Raw genomic sequence first — 20,676 nt, 5'->3', positions numbered from 1 at the left:
GGTTTCACCGCTTTCCTTGCCTCCTGGTACGATATGTTTAGCCTTCAGCTGTTGAATTTCTTTTCCTTCTTTCCACCTCTGGCATGCTCTTGAATAGGCTGGATGTTCTCCCTCAGTTAATGCACGTGGGTTTTGCAGCTGAACATGCTGCTGTTTCGTGGTCCTTTGCACCACATCGGGCGCATGCAAGGACTCCACGGCAGGCCATTTGAGAATGTCCATACTTCTGGCATTTAAAACACCGTAAAGGGTTCGGAACATATGGATGCACTGAGCAGTTGATGTAGCCAGCTTTAATCTCATCAGGAGGTTTGGGCGAGTTAAAAGTCAGGATAATACTCCTGGTTTTAACAAGCTTTCCATTCCTACGCGCATTTATTCTCTTAAGGGCAGTAACTACCTGTGGTTTCAATTCTAAGCAGATTTCCTCCTCGGTTACGTCGAGAAGGTCCCATTCCGAAATGACACCTCTCGATGAATTGAGTGTTCTATGTGGTGTCACTGTTATGGGTACTCCTCCGATTGATGTTGCACGGAGTAGCTGCTCAGACTGCCTGTCAGTTTTGGTTTCAATTAAGAGGTCTCCAGAACGGAGCCTTTTAACTGATTTGGGTGACCCTGCTAACCCATCTAACCCTTTCTGTATGAAGAAGGGCGACATTTTGCCAATCGGTTTTTCTGTGGTAGAATGAATAATTAAAAATCTTGGAACAGGCCCTGATGATATTTCTGTTCGCTGTCTCTTTGTAGCAATAATGCTATCTGCCTCTCCGTCTGTATTTTCAGATAGGGACCAGGTTGGGGCCCCTGAAAAAGTAAGTTTATCAGGATTCATATAGTTTTTAAATTGTTCAGTGCCCGGGCTCCCCACCCACCACAGAGCCCAAAGGGACGCCCACTACCCGGCATGCAATAAATGCGCTCGGGAGTGGAACGCCAGGGTTACCCAGACACTATACCTGCACCGCCGCCAGCCTGAATCCTGTCCCTCGGACCATGAGGGTAGGGGCGTGGCATTGACATGGTTGACCCTTGCAGGCGAGCCTACTAGCCGATTGATCCTAGCCGGGGCTTCCAGGACCTCCCGTCTTGTCGAAGCAGGGGCCAAAGTGGTGTATTGAAGCTGTGCCCCTCAACCACCAGGATCCCCCCCTTTCCGAATTTCCACGGGTCGGAGCGCACGGCAAACACGCCGGATTCCATTGATGTAAGCCTGGAACCTGGGCTGTGGGCGTTGGATCCCAGTGATGCTAGTTTGGAAGTCCAGCAGCGTCACTGGGAGGTCCCCTCACCATCTCTTCCATCATGCAGTATGACTGATGACTTTGAGGTTATGAACATCATGGCGAGTTCCAATCTTCCTTACATTTACAGGTACAGCTCTAAAACGGTGTTTCGCAGGCGAGCCACTAGTCAGTACACCGAAACGAACCTATTGGGAACTCTTTAGGAGGCTTCCGGATCAGCTAGTGTATAATCTTGCTACCTCTACTCTGCCAGATAGTGACTGGAGGGAGTCCGGGTAGTGTGTATGCAGGGGAGGGGGGGGGGGGAAAGCATTGTGGAGGCCACGTTATGTCAAGAATCTGGGTATATTCTTACCATATGTACGCCCTATCCAAAAATTTCATTACTTCATACAGCATGTCCCCCCCCGCTTCTTTTACCATTGAATACACCATGAATTGTCAAACTAATAGAGTAAGCTTATCTGCAAAAATATCTAAACCTCCCAAACACTTCCTAGTTCATTTTAAAAATATACGTGGTCTCAATTCTAATTTCAACGATGTCAATTTCCACTTGCAGTCTGTCAAACCCCATGTACTTTTTGTCAGAAAATTGGTAATTTGGAATCTCCTCTCTTCGATCTTCTCTGGCTTAAAATCTCTCTACAACACTGTGTCAAATTCATCTGTTGTCTCTACCATTCTCCCAACTGCACTAATCACTTGGAGCTCTTTGACTTCCTCTCTTTGCAACTTGACTTTCTCCAGTCCAACTTTCCTAACATCAAGGTAATTTTCCTTGGTGATTTTCCTTTGTTCATTTATTTACAAGAATACCGGAAAATCATAACCATACAGCCAACACGCTTGATCTTTTTCTCACAAACAACCCTTCTAAGTACACGGTCGAAGTTAGAGGTTCTTTATGCACCTCAGATCAAAACTTGGTGATTGTCTCTTCTCCAATGGAGCCTTTATCTCATGGCTATTCCCAACCTCATATTGTTTGGCATTACAAGAATGCAAAATGGGATGACCTGCGAGACTTCTTTTCTTCTTTTCCTTGGTCAGATTACTGTTTCAAAACTTCTGATGTCAACGTTTGCTCAGGTCGCGTCAGTGAAATTAGTCTCATAGGAATGGAATCCTTTATTCCAAACTATACTTTAAAATCTCATCCTTTATCTAAACCTTGGTTTTCCAACAAATGTGCTAAAGCTGTTCAAGAGAAGAATGTTGCATATCGTAATTGGTTTTTTTCCAATTCTTCAGTTTCATTTTCTGCCTACACCAAAGCTCGCAACAATTGTAAAGCAGTCATTAATCACTCCAAACTAGAGTTTGAACAGGCTAAGAGCAGAAAACTTGCTTCTTGCCCTAATGGTAGCCGACCATTCTGGTCTCTTGCAAAAGCTATTGGCCGCAACTTTTGCCCATCTCTGCTCCCACCTCTGTCAAAACCAGATGGTTCTGCTGTCACTTCAGCCAAGGATAAAGCTGACCTGCTAGCATCCCATTTTTCTTCCAACTCATGTATTAATGATCTTGGTATAACACCTCCCACCATTCCTAACTCGCTCCATTCAATGCCTCCTGTGGTCTTCCATCAAAAGGAGGTCAGAAGGATTTTGACGAATCTCGATGCTAAAAAAGCTCCAAAACCTGTGTTCCTGAACTTACTCCTGTTCTTTGCCGCCCTTTTTCACTTTTTTTATTCTAAAGGGGTTTTTTCTTCTGCCTGGAAATTTGCTCATATCCAGCCAGTTTCTAAAAAGGGTGACAAGTCCCTCCGATCCAATTATCGTCCCATTGCAATTACTTCTACTCTTTCTAAAGTAACGGAGAAATAAATTAACTGACAACTCTTAAACTACCTAGAAACCTTCCGTCTGATCAACGATCGTCTGTATGGATTCCGTCAGTGTCGATCCACTCGTGATATTCTGGCTTATGTTACCCATTTATGGACAAATTCAATGGAAAAGTTTGGTGAAACACAAGCAGTTGCTCTTGACATCAAAAAAGCTTTCGATCATGTTTGGCATAAAGGTCTTCTAAACAAGCTTCCATCTTATGGTTTGCCGACTATTTTTTGTAATTGGTTATCCAGTTTTCTCTCTGATCGCTCACTGAGGGTGATGGTAGATGGCTCTCCATCTTCTAACTTCTCCACTAATGCTGGTGTCCCCCAAGGTTCAGTTCTTTCCCCCACTATTTTCCTCTTGTATATTAATGACCTTCTTCCATTGACTGGAAATCCTATCCATAGTTTTGCCGATGATAGCACATTGCATTCCACTTTCCATTTTGAGAAACCCTGCCCTGTTCAATCAGCTTCAACTTCTCGGAAATCTGCTACCAATTCCTTAAATGACGATCTCCAGGTAATTCTCCAGTGGGGCAAAGACAACTTAGTTGATCCTTCTAAAACTCAGTCTTGTCTTATATCTCGCAAAAAGGATTCTTCTGCTCCTATGCTTATCTTTGGTGACACCCCGATTTTAGGCAAAGTGATATATCTCTTTTGGGGATTATCCTGATTTCTAATCTCTCTTGGCACAAGCACGTTACAAATATTGCTTTCTCTGCATCTAAAAAACTGGGTTTTGTCTTTAGCTCTTGGCATTACTTTTCTTCCTAACAGCTGTTCACTCTGTACAAATTGCATATCCACCCTGCCATGGAATATTGTTCCCACATCTGGGGCAGTGCCCCAAAACCTCTCTCAGGCTTCTAGATTCCATTCAGAAGAGGGCAGTTAGGTTAATTTATGACTCTTCTCTAAAAGAGTCTCTCCACTCGCTGTCTCATAGATGTACTGTTTCTGCTGCATGCCTTTTCTACAGATACTTCTATGGGCACTGTTCTTCTGAATCGCTTCTATAATTCCTGCTCTTTCTTTCAAAACAGTCCGAACATGTGCTGCCACCAGGCAACATCCATTTATTGTCCAACTTCAAACTCACAGAACCAACTTTTTATCTTCCTCGTTTATTCATTCAACTGCTGTTTTCTGGAACAACCTTTCTTCATATGTATTTCCTGAAAATTACAGTCTACAGAAGTTCAAGTTCAATGTCAACAAATATCTTCTTTCATCTTCTCAACCTCCAATCCAAGCACGGTACTAAGTACTATAGGTTCTAATACCTCTCGTGTTTGAGATTTTCATAAAAAAAAAAAAAAAAAAAAATCGATTGCCCTGTTAGTTGTGCAACATCCTCGTATACAAAGAGTTCAAACGTGGTCTTCAAGGTGGCAACTTTTTTCAAATGCTCTGCCGAGGCTTCTTCCATGAAAATGTTTTTTTTTTAAGTAATAGTAGTAGTAGTGGCATGTGAAGCAAGCAAGCAGTTGTATGAGCTTATGGAGCATCAGGCAAAAAAAAAAAAATTTACAAAACAATTCCCTTGAATATTTGTCCAGTTCCTCCTTAAAAATATTTAACCTATCGACTTACACAACGACAGATGGAAGTTTGTTTCAGCAATTAACCACCCGCTGGCTAAAGGCAAATTTCCGCACATCTCTTCTACATCCATCTTTCCTCAATTTTAATTTATGCCCCCTTAGGTTTGTAATCTGAACAAGTGGAAGAATCCCATCAGAATTCAGCGTGCTGAACCCATTCAAGACCTTATACACAAATTCAGATCAAATCGCAGATGCCTAGTCTCCAGCCGCTGCAATTTGCAGACCTTAAGCCTCTCTTGGTAAAAGGGGCTTCATTCCCCTCACCAATCTTGTTGCCCTTCCCTGTACAAGCACAAGCAAATCTACATCCTTCCTAAAATGAGGCCTCCAGACCTGTACGCAATACTCAAAGTGTGGCCTGACCTGACCATTGCCTTATACAGAGGGACAATCACCTCCTTTTCCCTGCTAGCAAAATTCCTATATATCATTGACAAAACCCCATGACCTGCTCTGGCAGCCTGTCTGCATTGCTCAGAAAACTTCATATCTGACTGTACAATTACTCACAGGTCTTTTTCATTTTCTACCACCTTAAGTGTAGTCCAACTCAGTTGGTACATTTCTCTGGGGTTACTTCTACCCATGGGCATGTCCGTAGCCAGGTGAGCAGGAGCAGCAGTGTGTAGCACACGCTTCTTGGCCTTAGTTGCTAATGCTCCTAAAAACCAAATAACAACAACAACTTCTACCCACCATATGAGTACTTTGCATTTATCAATGTTAAACTTCAGTTGCCACTTCTCAGCCCATCTGCCCAAATTTTCTAGATCCTGTTGCAGTAGCACACTGCCATTACTGTAATTAAAAACCCTGTCAAGGCGCCTCCGTAGCCAGGTGGGAAGGAGCAGCAGTGCGTAGCACACGCTTCTTGATTAGACTGGGGTTCGAGCCCATCACCACCAAGTACGGAGGATGCGGAAAGGTCGGGGAATTACCACTGCATATTCCCGAAGCAATATGGCCTTAGTTGCTAATGCTCCTAAAAACCAAACAAACAAACAAACAAACAAACAAACCCTGCCAACCTTTGTATCATTTGCAAATTTTGACACTAAGCCTGATATATACCTTCATCAATATCATTGATAAATATACAAAACAACAGTGGGCCAACACCGAACCCTGTGGGACTCCGCTAATAACATTAGTCCAAGAAGAGTATTGATTACCACCCTCCGTCTTCTCCCACTCAACCATCCTTTTATCCATTGTAGCTACTTACCTGAATACCATTCTGCTCCAATTTGTACAGTAGTTTTCCATGCGCAACAGTGTCAAAAGCTTTCCTAAAATCCAAGTATATGATATCAAAATTATTTTTTGCATCCAGTTCCTTTGTAATCACATCATAATATCCAATCAAATTTGTCAGACAAGACTTTCACTTAACAAACCCATGCTGTGTCTGAATTATTGCTGCAGTCGTGTCTAGATGATCCTGCAATGCATCTTTAACCAGTGACTCCATTATTTTACCCGGAACAGAAGTTAAACTAACTGATCTGTAATTACTCGTGTCATCGTTCGATCCCCCTTGGTGAATTGGGGATACATTTACACATCTCCAGTCCATGGGGACCTCCCCTGAGTCCAAGGATGCTCTTAAAATTATGGCTAAGGTTCTTAGTTCCTTTGCTGCCTCATTTAATATAACTGTATAGATCCCATCCACCCCAATTTCTCCTCCACTTTGTTCACAGTTTTACAAAATCACCCTGCTATAATTTGATAACCTTCTGCCATTTTCAAACCTTAATAATTCCGCATGTGTGAATGTAGATGCAAAATGCTCATTCAGTTTGTTTGATATCTGAGCAGGATCATTAACAGTCGAACCTTCAATATCAAGTGGACCAATCAGATTCATCCCCTTCCTTTTAGAGTTTATATAAGTAAAGAAATCCTTGCTGTTTTTCTTAGCATCCTTGCCAAAGATTTCTCGTAATGTGCCTTTGCCTGCCTAACCTCCTTTGTGACTTGATTACAGACTAGCTTATATCTGTCATAGGCTTCTGTGTCGCCTGATAATTTATATGCATCTTATGCATTTTTCTTTTCCGTCACAAGCCTCATTAGTTCATTTGACAACCATTTAGGCCTAAACCTTGAACAATATTTCTTAATAGTTATGAAACTTTTAGTAGCTTCCACAATTAATTCCTTGAATTCTTCCCACTTAGAATTTGCTGTTGGTAACATCATCAGTTGATCCCACTGTACAGAATTTAAAGTAACTCCACAGTGAAGTTACTGTATTATTAAGGATATTGATCTTTTAATGTGACAAGACGTTTCTATTGGGAGGTGGAACACTCTTGTTGAAAGATCAATATCCTGAAAAATGGCAATTACAGAACAGCACCGATAAATGCAAGGTACTTACTGTATTTAGCATTAGTAGAGGCATTTGATGCAAGAAAGAAAGCTTATGCAGCATCAGCCAAAAAAAAAAAAAAAAATAAAATAAATAAATAAATAAATAAATAAATAAAATAAAATAAATAAATTAATTAAAAAAAAAATAGCCACTTCCACTTCACCCCTCTGTTCGTTCGAAATACCTGTCCAGCTGAGCCTTAAACTTATTTAGGCTATCAACTTCCACGACAAGGGATGGAAGTCTGTTCCACCAACCAACCACCCGCTGGCTAAAGGCAAATTTCCGCACGTCTATCCTATATCTGCCTTTCCTCAATTTGAATTTATGCCCTCTCAGGTGATTATTCTGAGCAAGAGGGAGAATCCCATCAGCATTCAGCATGCTCAAAACCATTCAAGGCTTTATACACCTCTATCAGATCACCTCGCTGGCACCTAGTCTACAGACACTGTAATTTGCAAAACTTAAGCTTTTCTTCGTAAGAGCATCCCTTTGTTCCATTCACTACTCTTGTTGCCCTTCTTTGTACTCGTTCCAGCAGCTCTACATCCTTCTTGAAATGATGCCTCCAGGCCTGGATACAGTACTCTAGGTGTGGTCTGACCATTGCCTTATACAAGGGAATAATCACCTCCTTATCCCTGCTAGAAAATTTCCTATATATCATTGACAATACACCATGAGCTACTCTTGCAGCCTGTCTGCACTGCTCAGAGAACTTCATATCTGCCTGCACAACCACCCCCAGGTCTTTTTCATTCTCTACCACTGTCAGTGTAGTACCACAGAGTTGATACGTTGCTCTGGGGTTGCTGTTTCCCATATGTAGTACTTTACATTTGTCAATATTAAACTTCATTTGCCACCTCTCAGCCCATCTGCTCAACCTTTCTAGATCCTGTTGCAGCAGCATAGTGTCAGTAGTGTCCTTGACAACCCTGCCAACCTTCGTATCGTCTGCAAACTTGGACATGAAGCTTGATATACCATCATCAATATTATTTATAAATACAGAAAACAATAATGGATCCAATACTGAACCCTGAGGGACTCCACTAATAACATTAGTCCACGATGAGCAGTGTCCATTGATTACCACTCTCTGTCTTCTCCCCCTCAACCACCCCTTTATCCATAGCAGCAATTTTCCTCCAATGCCACACTGCTCCAATTTGTGCAGCAGTCTTCCATGTGAAACATTATCAAAAGCCTTTCTAAAATCCAAGTATATAATATCAAAGTTATTCCCTGCATCCAGTTCTTTTGTGACTGCATCATAGTATCCAATCAAATTGGTCAGGCAAGACTTCCCCTTAACAAAACCATGCTGTGTCTGAGCTATAACTGAAGTCTTGTCTAGATGATCCTGCAGTGCTTCTTTAACCAGTGCCTCCATTAATTTTCCAGGAACAGAAGTTAAACATTTGCACATCTCCAGTCCATGGGTACCTCCCCTGAGTCCAAGGAAGCTCTCATAATTATGGCTAAGGGTTTGCTTACTTCCTTTGCTGCTTCCTTTAATATAACTGGATAGATCCCATCCACCCCAGGTGCCTTTCTTGTGTTTATCTTCAATTTGGGCAACAATAATCTCAAAATAACCTACCTATGGGTTATTGTACAGTCCAACATGATGCTCACTGAGCAGTGCAGACAGACTGCTAGGGCAGCTCATAGGGTTCTGTCAATGATATGTACAGGAATTTTGTTAGTTGGAAGAAAGAGGTATTTGCTCCATTGTATAAGGCGGTGGTTAGGCTACACAATGAGCACTGTATACAGGTCTGGAAGCATAATTTTAAAAGGATGAGGATCTGTTGGAACAGATATGTACAGAAGAGAAATAAGCAGCAGCACAAGGGTACTCTTAATAAGGAAGATTTCAGTTCCGTAAATTAGTAATAGAGGCATGTGATGCAAAAAATCCAGTGTATGAGCTTATGTAGCATCAGCGAAAAAAAAAAAAATATATATATATATATATCATACAACCATTCCCTCTAAAAGTTTGTCCAGTTCCTCCTTGAATTTATTTAAACTATCAACTTCCACAATGACAGATGGAAGTTTGTTCCAGCAATCAATTGCCCACTGGCTAGACGTAAATTTCCATGCATCTATTCGACAACTGTCTTTCCTCAATTTCAGTTTATGACCCCTCAGATTTGTAATCTGAGAAAATGAAATGTATCCCATCAGCATTGAGCCTACTCAATCCCAAGGCCTTATATGCCTCAATCAGATCACCTCGCAGGTGCCTAGTCTCCAGACACTGTAATTTGCAAAATGTAAGCCTCTCTCTTGGTAAGAGAACCCTTTTGTTCCCCCACCAATCTTGTTGCCCTCATAATTGTAGCATATGGAAACGAAGCTCCTGCAGGGAGACCTGACTGAAGTGTTTAAGGCTTTAAATGGGTTGCGTAAACTAAATGCTGATGGCATCCTTACTCTTTTTCAGAAGATACACAAGGGGACAAGTTGGCAATCAAATAAAGAAGCAGGATACTATTTCCAAATTCTGATCTTAAGTCCAAAACCTGTCACTGTCATGACAGAAGAGACAATAATGGGCCCTAAGCACCCAAATGAAGGAACGCATTATTTTCTTGACATATATTTAAATTTAAAAGGATGACTGCAGAATAGGTATAAAGAAATTTGCATTCTGAGTAATTGATTGTTAAAATAAACTTCCCCTAGTAATGAGGAGGTAGGATGTTTGAATAAATTTAAAGGAGGATGAATAAATAAAGTGAGATAAAGTTTATTTTTTTTTAGTTGTCTATAACAAACAGTTCTCATTTATTGGAAGATGAACAGTACCAATTATTCTTAAAGCCATCATAATCTCTCTTGCAAAAATTAAATTCTTTCCCTTTACCCACAACAGTTCTCTCTTTATATATGTCCCACATGCTTACAAGTTAGTGCAAATGCATCAGATCTGCTCACAGCTAACTACTAAATAGTTAGAAGATTGGCATCATTACGTATATCTCATATTGTGAATACCTTCACAACAAGTTGCCATGATATTGCACTACCTCGAATAAGTAACTTTTCACCATAGGAGAAGACTATTGTTACTAATTCTCAGTGGATGCCACCACCCAGACGGCACTGTTTCGGAGCTGACTGGTTCCTCTTCGGTGGGTGGGCAGGCATCCTGGTGTTGCAATGATGGCATCATTGCAACACCAGGTTGCATTTTGCCGTAAAATGCGACGAAATATAGCTCCACAATATGACAGATGTCTGATGGTGTGTAGTAATTTGAATTTCGTCGCATTTTATGGCAAAAGCCTCAAGTTGTGTGGTGAGTTAACCTGCTTACAAGTTAGTACAAATACATCAGATCTGCTCGTAGACTACTAAATAGTTATAAGATTGATGCCAATCAGCTCCGAAACGGTGCCGTCTGGGTGGTGGCATCTGCTGAGAATAAGTAACAATAGTCTCCTCCTATGGTGAAGAGTTACTTATTCGAGGTAGTGCAATATCATGGCAACTCGTTGTGAAGGTATTCGCAATATGAGATATACATAATGATGCCAATCTTATATATTGGCGCATTATAGCCTAAGTTGCTAATGCACCAATAAAATCTAAACCAACCAACCAGCCAACCAATCTTATAACTATTTAGTAGTTAGCTGCGAGCAGATCTGATACATTTGCACTAACTTGTAAGCATATTAACTCACCACGTTACTTATTCTCGCTTGAGGCTTTTGTCCTAAAATGCGATGTATATGCCCCACATTAATACATTATGATTACTACTTGCTAATAGTTCTTTAATGAAAAGTTCTTAATATTACTTGAATCCTTTGCAAAAACATGGGGTAAAAATGATGTCAAAAATATTGTTCCACCACATGGCATCTCTGATATATAGAAGCAGTCGCATAACTGATCAAGAAATGTACTACTGCTGTGAAAGCACACCACACAAAGTCCCAATCTAGAAAATAGAAGTCCACGATAATGTAATCTTATCTGCTTGTTCACATAAATTATTCTTAGTATTCATCACATTCATTTATCAACAATATCTCAACAATATCTTGGCAGTTCTGACCTATGATATATCCCTCTTGAATAGGCTTTGCAATTAAAAGTTTATTTCCACTTCGTTTATTTTCAATCTATATCTTTATGTTGAAATTAAAACTGCAAACAAGACCTGATATACACAGCCCTGTATTTCTACTGGAGAATATACAAGTGTGTTTCATATAACTGCTTTTTATAGACAAATAATAAATAAATAAAATTCAGGTAAAGTTTTATACAAAGGAAAGAAAAATGAGCTATCTATATATAGCTATAACAACTAGTATCAAGTAGATGTAATTCACAATATGAGACCATGTGTTTAAATGCAAATATAGAGAAGTACGTATTGAAAAAATATATTAAAATAATAATTTACACAGAAAAATAGTATATTGCGGGATTATATTTCAATGCACTCACAAAAATAAAGCAGAGAAATATACAATCAATTTTTAAATTAATCTAAATAGCACTTAGTTGCTTATTTTAAGAATGAATATTATGTAAAACTTACTTTGAAATAAGGACTATCTAGCAATTTCACCAGTTCCTGGGCATCTTCTGAGTCATTCTTTTTTAATATTTCCATAACCTAAAGCATGAATATGCATTAAAATCAATCAAAACATGTAAAAATATTATTAGATAAAGGAAACCAACACAAATATTTTGATTGCATTTTTTAAATTTAGTTGTTTGTTTGTTTGTTTGTTATTTGGTTTTTAGGAGCATTAGCAACTAAGGCCATATTGCTCCGGGATATGCGGTGGTCATTCCTTGACCTTTCCGCATACTCCGTATTTGGTGGTGACGGGCTCGAACCCCGGTCTAATCAAGAAGCATGTGCTACGCACTGCTGCTCCTTCCCACCTGGCTACGGAGGCGCCCTTAAATTTAGTTATTTATGGAAAATCTAAACACAAAAGGTATTAGAAGACACAAAACACATGTTGCCAGGTTTTAATAGGTTTTAGTTTTTTATTCACAGTATTTATCAAGTCACTGTACATCCATCATTTTATGATAGGCATGCAGAAACTTCATTATGCATTAGATGTTATGATGGGTATACATACATTATTTATTGAATAACAATATCAAATATACAACTAAATACTGCAGCATCATTTTTAAAGCATGGCAGCTTCTGTACTTTATCGTGAAGTCTTCCATGACATAAATGTTAAGAATAAGTAACCTGATTAATTAACAAATTTAAGTTAAACAAAATCAGTCTCCACACTAAAAGTGGAGACATGACTCAGATTTAGCAAAGAATGAAGATAGTAATTTATTGTTGACATGGTTAGGTAGGATTTTTGAAGCCACTGGTCACAGAGCGTCCTTTCACATTAAGCACTCAAATGATTAAGTAGATTTAATCATCCATTTATAAAAACAAAGGCGACATTGTGTCTGTATTTATAGAAGTTACTCTATTTTTACCCTTCACCTGGACAATAATTACACAAATTTAATATTTAACTTTTAGCAACATCACTTTATCAGTCTAAGAACACCGTAACTAGAAATTTTAGTTTCTGGACAGCACCTGAAAGCAGAAAGAATAATAGGAAAGATACCCAAAGAAAGAAAAGAACAAATTAGTTTTTGTTGCAATAGAACCATAAATAAGGAGTGCAACAATTACATGCAGTTTTCTACCAAATGGATGAAGTCATAAACAATCGTATCAGAGACTAGTAGTGACTCAAAAAATTTGTCAGTACCTTTTCTTCTATGAAGCAACTTAGCTATCTCCTTTCTCACATAAAACACATGAAGTAGAATGCAGTGAACTTCTGAAATACCTCTATACTTGCAGTAGTTAGTTATTTTTTTTTTCATAACATGGAAGAAATACCTTCACATTTTTACAAAGGAATTATTTTAGAACTAAGTTCCTTTCCATCATGAACATAAACAGCTATATGTTTTCAGCTTTCAAGTTCTGTCACTGATAATCTTTTCACAAAATTTCCACAAAAATGTTAAATTCCTTTAGCATTAGTCATATGGTGAAAGGAAGCCTGGGCTTTTGGCATTAAAACTACCTGTTTTTACTCATTTGTAGGCATCAACAAGCTGACCTTTGACACTGAATTTCCAAGCAGTCAGCCTCAATTACTGATGGAAGCAACTGATTCCAGTAATTAAAAACTTGTTGAGTGAGAGAACATTTCCTACAATTCAATCTATAACTCATCCCTCTTAATTTAAATTTATCCCTTTGGTTCATTCATTTATTACTCCTGCTTGCTCACTTTGAATCTTTTTGATAAAATTTATGTCTTCTGTTAGATGTAGCCACCTCATACCTATATACAGTATTCTAAAAGCAATTTTAACTGCCATTTACAGAATTCTATTCTGCAATGCCCAGAGAACTTCGTGTCTGCCTGGATTGTAACCCAAAAAATTCTCCCCCTTTCTATTGCTTTTAATTCAACTCCTCCTAGTGTTTTTTTTTTTTTTTTTTTTTGTGTGGTTGTTACATCCTTTGCATTTTACAGCATTAAAACACAGCTGCTACTTAAATGACTACCGGTAAAGCACAGTCAAGTGATTCTGAAGTCATGCTGCCAGGCACTAGTCATTTACCAATCTTTTAACGTTGGATGCAAATTTTAACACATCCCATATCTTTTCATCACTCTTTATCAAGTCACTGATATTTTTTTAAAGTATACATATATATTTTTAAGTATACATATATTTTTTAGACTGTATATATATTTTTAAGGATATCAGAAACAGGAGAACTTCCATCAATCCATGAGGAATCCTACCACTAATCCAATCTGAAGAGCAACCAATAATCACAATATTCTTCCCTTCTTGTATTCATCAACACTCACGGGTAGCAAGTGGTTTTTTCACTGCTACCATGTGAAAAAAGCAATGGGTTTGCTTCTTCACACCAAGATGTTGTGATAAAAGATGTTGTGACACCAAGATAAAAATTCTTCACAAGATGTGAAGAATTTTTATGGATTTTTTTTTTTTTAATGTGGCCAAGTTATTTGGTTTCTAGTGAGGATTATATGAAAAACAGACAACAGAACATACACAGTTTACAGACACGATATACTGATAATGTATGAACTATGGCTCAAGGATAATATGATATCCTAATACTTAAATAAAGGATAAATGCTCCAGGCATAATGTTCTTGTTTATACTCCAGCACGACCACCAGATCAGTGGAGTTTACAGTAAATCATCAATACAAATGTTAATCGTATTTAGCAGTCATGGGCTTGAACCCCGGTCAACTCAAAGAATGTGTGCTACTGCACTCATGCTCTTGACCACTAAGCTATGAGTTTTAAATAAACTATAAAATATCGGTGTAAATACATAATAGTGAACTCATAATGAAAAACTATATAAGTAGTGTAAAGGCATCGATTTAATTGTATCTCATATTGTGACTACCTCCACACAAAGAGTTACCATGTATTGCACTACCTTGAATAAGTAACACTTCACTAATAGAGAAGGCTATTGTTATTTATTCTCAGTGGACACCACCACCACCACCCAGACAGCACCATTTCAAGGCTTGTTGGCCTATCGTCGGTGGGTGGGCAGGTGCCCTGGTGTTGCAATCATGCCAACCCATTTGTGAAGTTATTACCACAATATGAGAGATGCCAAAAGGTTTGCAAGATAATACTTAAATAAAGGATAAATGCTCAAGGCATAATATACTGTAGACTCTTGATTTTCCAGAATAGATGGTAAAAAACAAATCCCGGATAATTGATTTCCCAGTTAATCCAAAAATACAGAAGTCCCCGACATACGTAAGAGATACGTTCCAGGAATGCTTTGTCAAGTTTTACGTAACTCGGGAATGACTAATAACATATTGCTACTATATTATTATTGACAAATCTGAATTCAGCGCGATATTTTTTAATGTTTGACCATTTTCATACAACCTTATTAGTTTAATTTTCTGATCCAAATCAATCGCTTTCCTTTTCTCGGTAGATTTACTAGTAAGTGCTGTCACTTATTCTCTTAGTCGGCACCATGATAACAGACAAAATTAAATTTTTTGTAAAGAACTTCACAGGGTTAAGGCAAAAACCCACTATTATCACCCCGTGCGAGCTCACATTTTGCTAAAGCACATTTCTGGAGGTCACTACCATAAAGCAATAAAAACAATTTGCACTATTTGTGTTATTGGGCTTTTCTGTTGGTGCATCTAACGGGTAATAAACTTAACCTTATTGCATTTGCAAAAATATCGATAACTGGAATTCTGTGGGTTTTTACGTTATTATGGTGAAATGTGTCCCTTTCACTGAAATCTTTAGTCATATAAAAAAAAAAATATAGAGTAAATTGTAAGAATCTTCTCTTCTTTCCTATTTTTTTGCTTGTTACTTAATCACTTGTGCAATTTGTTTGTGTGCCGTGATCATTGTTATTGTTGCTTATTTTATTTATTTATCATTTTTGTTTGTTTTAAATTTTAGAATACTAAAAAAAAAAAAAAAAAAATTACGTAAATCCGTAGTTGTTTAAGTCGGGGACTTACGCAACTACGGATTGTATTGAAAAATGTTCAGCAACCTATGTAAAAAATTATGCCGATAGATAAAAAACGAATAAACTTACCATGCACTACTCGCATGTCCAAATACAATGCTTCCCTTTATTTTTTGCGATGTCGATTTGAAGTCTAATAGTTTGCATATATTTTTTACGATGTTGTGTATGGTTTGGTCCCCAACATTATAATGGTTCATTAGAGATTTAACGGATACACCATTTTCAAACTTTTGAATAATTTCAAGTTTTTGTTTAACTGAAAGCGAACAAAAAAAAAAAAAAAAAATTTTCGACATCCCTGATATAAATAATGAAACAAAATTTGTCCTTTTGTGGTGCAACAGAACACAACAATCGACGCAATGCACTAAAACAAACTAAACATTTATTCTTTTTTTTTTTTTGATTGGCGGGTGTGAAGACAGCAGGGGTTGCAAGATAATAGATACACTAATCTCGCAATGACGACTTATAATGCTGCTTGACGCTTATTTACGACTTGCAAAACATCTGTTTATACCTTTCTATTTATTACTTGAATTTTATGATTTCTGGTTGTTTTTTTTTTTTTAATTTGGAATCTTGAAGCATCCCGGTAAATCGAGAGTCTGCTGTATTATGAGTTTGAAATACACTATAAACTATTCGATATAGTATAAATACATGTTACCAGTAGTCACAACATGAGATACAATTAAATCGATGCCTTTACACTACTTATGTAGTTTTTCATTATGAGTTCGATATAGCATATTTACACCGATATTTTATAGTCTATTCCAAACTCATAATATATTATGCTTTGAGCATTTATCCTTTATTTAAATATTATCTTGCACACCTTTCGGCATCTTTCATATTGTGGTAATAACTTCACAACCTGGTTGGCATGATTGCAACACCAGGGTACCTGCCCACCCACCGATGACAGGCCAACAAGCCTTCAAAAGGTGATGTCTGGGTGGTGGTGGTGGTGCCCACTGAGAATAAGTAACAATAGTCTTTTCTATTAGTGAAGCGTTACTTATTCGAGGCAGTGCAATACATGGTAACTCGTTGTGAAGGTAGTCAACAATATGAGATGCAATTAAATCGACGTCTTTACACTACTTATGTAGTTTTTCATTACGAGTTCACTATGGTGTATTTACACTGATATTTTACAGATATCCTAATATGAAATATGTTTAATTGTTTCTCCTGCAGTCACTCTGTAATCCAATCCATCTAAGAATTTTACCTGTAATCCCAACATGTTCCAGCTTATACAGTATTCTCATTGCACTACTGTTTTGCTACTAAAAGTAGTAAGCTAACAACGGACTATTGGCAGGATGTTAAGTATATTTTAGTGTATTTTTTGTACTTTCTCTTTTTATCACAGATTTTCTCAAAGAGAGAAATCAAAACACTTTTTTGAAGATTAAACTTAAATTTAAATGTATATCTAAGTATTAATGTTCTAGTCCCCAAAATTTAATAACTCTCACCAGTGGCAGATGCAGAAAAAAATGACAGGAGGGGCACCATTTTGTGCTCTAGAATGGTGATCACATTAGCATCAGTGTTGCCAACTGTAGGCAGTTGAAAATAGCTGAGACACAATGCAAAAATAGATAAAATCCTATGTTAACAATGAAAAAAAAAAAATTTTTTTTTGTAGCGAAAGGGAATTTAAACGATTGGAGTATATTTCCCGAAAAACGACAGTGGGGGGCACATGCCCCTACCCTGAATCCGCAACTGACTCTCACTGTTAACTAGATGCAGTGAAGTATTCTCCACACTCTCCATTTGTATGACTGATAAAAACGCTCTTGGATGCTCACATTAGAAGAATAAGAAATACTTCATATTTCTTATTATTACTATTACATGGTGCAATAAAAAAAATCAAATGATTTTGGTAATGTGCACAGAAAACTTTATACTACTGTATTTATTGAACAAACTGCTCAATTCCATTTTAAATGATTTGAAAACTGAAACCTGAAATAAGTAGATAACTTCATATTTGGGCACTAAAATGGAATGGAACTACTGTATATTCTGGCATATAAGTCAATCTCTTTATCCTTTTATTTATCTATAGTATAAATACCTCTCATCCTTTTTAGAGTCATATTTTGAGCATTGGTATATTATAGTAAAATCTGCATTAAGAACTACTATTTTTTTTTTCAACTGGATTATTCTGCTCTTTCTGTTAATAGGTATACAGCAATACAAAATATGAAGAAAGTGGTAAGCACTGGCAGTATTCCACTGCAGAAAACATCACAAATCCAAAATATACATTGATCTTAAAATTTTAGATTTTTATTTAGAACTTCAAAGGTTGACATATGCCAGAATATAAGAGTAGTTCGCTATTTTTTTAAAATAACTAAATGCACAAGGCATAATACATTAAGAGTTTAATAGTTGTAGGCATCATTTGCTCTTTCTCGTATGAGAAAGAGCAAATGATGCCTACAACAACTACTTTGTAGTTTCTTAAGAGTTGTCTATGGTGTATCTACACACCGATATTATATAGATATTAAACTCTTAACGTATTATGCCTTGTGTATTTAGTTATTTTAAATATTGTCATATACACCTTTTGGCATCTCTCATATTGTGTGATTATCTTCACAACTGGGTCATCATGTCTGCAATACCAGGGTACCTGCCCACCCACTGATGATATGCCAATAGCCTTGAAACATGTCTGGGTGGTGGTACTCACTGAGAATAAGTAACAACAGTCTTCTCTATTAGTGAAGCATTACTTATTCGAGGTAGTGCAATATCATGGCAACTCGTCGTGAAGGCAGAGCACAATATGAGAAAGAGCAAATGATGCCTACAACAACTACTTTGTAGTTTCTTAAGAGTTGTCTATGGTGTATATACACACCGATATTATATAGCTATTTTTTTAGGAACTTTTTGAGAATTGCTTTTTTAAAAAATTACTTTGCAACTAAAATGGCAACAAAACTGGTCATACAGACTGATTTCAAACCTCAACTTTAGAAATTTATAATACAGCTATGTATGAAAGTTTCTCATTGATATGTTTTTTCTCATTAACAGTACTATCTGCATGGTAATAAAATATAAATACATAGTGACAGCGTTTTTTTTTTAAATTGCCTATCTTAAGTGGTCATTTTTTGGCAGAGTCGTGCAGAGGGTGAGGCAAACGAGGCTCTTGCCTCATGTGAAAAGCTGAAATGAGTGCTAAAAGAAAGATTAAATAATTGCTAACGTTGCCATCATTAACAGTAGAGTGCAATTTTTCATCCTTGCCTCAGGTACTAAAATGGCACGGCACGGCACGGCCCTGATTTTTGGTAATAACCACACTCTGCTTTTCGAAAATAATCATGCAGCAGCAATGCAGCCAATCTACTATAAAAATAATAATCTTGTCATAGAAACCATTAGTTATTTCTGTTTTAATATTTTCAAGCTAACTAGCTGTTGGCAACTGCTGCCTTCAAATACAGAAAATTATATCCTGGCAGCAATTCCAGGGTTTTAATCTCCAAGTATTATAAAAATAAAATATTTTATTATAAAAACAACTAGTCCAGTCTAGTTATTATAAAAACAACCAGATAAAGACATTCTTCTAGGTTGCGGCTTGCTACCTGGGAGTCTAAACACTGATGGAACTGATATTCAGGTCCAATTTCCAAGTCAAGTGGACCAAATTTCAGTGAAGTCTGGTCACTACAATAACAAAATCCTCTGCTTATACCTTCATACTGGTGGGAACGTTAGTATCGTTGGTTATACAACTCCTTCCCCCCACCACACACACACTCATGTGCACCACATCTAGTACACCAGAAGTAACTACCCAGGAGTGAATCAATATAAGCAGTGGCCAAGGTGTGGCCTCCACATCACACAGAGAAATGCCACCCCTCTATGTAACCAGGCAATATTAGGTCATAGATAATTCTCATCGTCTGGTGCAACACCACCACTTTACTTACTGGAGACCTGAAGTGGTGAAACCCGTGTTTAGTCTCCAGAGTAAAGCTCCGGCAACCCCATCTCTTACATCATGTAGTATGAGTAATTTCTTTCAAAGTTATGGTGGTTGTGATGATGAGATTCAATATGCCTTACATTTCAAGAGTACAGCTCTTAAACTGTACTGCAGGCCAGCTGATAATTCTTTATAATTTCACTGCATCTTCTCTGCTAGCTGGTGAATGGAGGGAGTCCGAGTAGCATATGCAGAGCCACTGTCAAGGAGCTGGGTATATTCTTGCTTTGTATATACCATATCCAAAAATTTTATTAATTCATATACACCATGTTCACCCCCCCCCCACATTTTTACTTTATTTACTGAATGAATCATGGATAGTCTAAATAACAGAACAAATTTATCTGTAAAAATATGTAGTCCAGTTCCACCTACAATCTCCAATTCATCTGTTGGTGTTATCGTTATCTCAACTAAACTAATCACACAGAATTTTTTGACTTTCTACAGTCAAACTTTTCCAAAAAAAGTAATTTTCCTTGGTGATTTTAACATTCACAACCTCAGTTGGCTTCAGTTTTCTATTTGCATGGACCCAGCTAGTTGAGATGCTGAGACTTTTTTCAATTACTAATGACCTCACACAGCATCAGACAACCCTAATCACACACAAAACTCTTGACTGTTTTTTTCACCACCTCTTCAAAGTATACAGTCAGTGTTAGTGGTCCTGTATGCATTTAAAATCATAACTTGATGCATCTCTCTCTCTCTCCTCTCTCTCTCTCTCTCTCTCTCTCTCTCCTCTCTCTCTCTCTCTCTCTCTCTCTCTCTCTCTCTCTCTCTCTCTCTCATTTTCATCCAGTCTTAGCATAGTGTTGTTTAGCATTACATGAATGTGAAATTAGGTGATCTGTGTGATTATATTCTTCTTTCCACGGTCGGATTACTTTTTAAATTTCTGATGTCA

At 37.6% G+C, this 20,676-nt stretch overlaps 1 protein-coding gene across 1 annotated transcript in view; it reads right to left on the bottom strand.

Annotated features, from left to right (window-relative positions):
• The window catches only part of metro (membrane palmitoylated protein 7-like protein metro), a 300,602-nt gene that overhangs the window by 150,819 nt on the left and 129,107 nt on the right, over nucleotides 1–20,676 (bottom strand). The window contains exon 6 of the mRNA XM_090387397.1: nucleotides 11,660–11,737. Coding sequence (XP_090243523.1) covers nucleotides 11,660–11,737 — 78 coding nt within the window. The remainder of the gene's footprint in view (nucleotides 1–11,659; nucleotides 11,738–20,676) is intronic.

Source organism: Mastigoproctus giganteus, chromosome 13 (assembly GCF_048544385.1).
Source record: "Mastigoproctus giganteus isolate SK-2022 chromosome 13, ASM4854438v1, whole genome shotgun sequence".
Classification (NCBI taxonomy): domain Eukaryota; kingdom Metazoa; phylum Arthropoda; class Arachnida; order Uropygi; family Thelyphonidae; genus Mastigoproctus; species Mastigoproctus giganteus.
The sequence above is the reverse complement of the archived record's forward strand: the minus strand, read 5'-3'. Positions and strand labels throughout refer to the sequence as shown.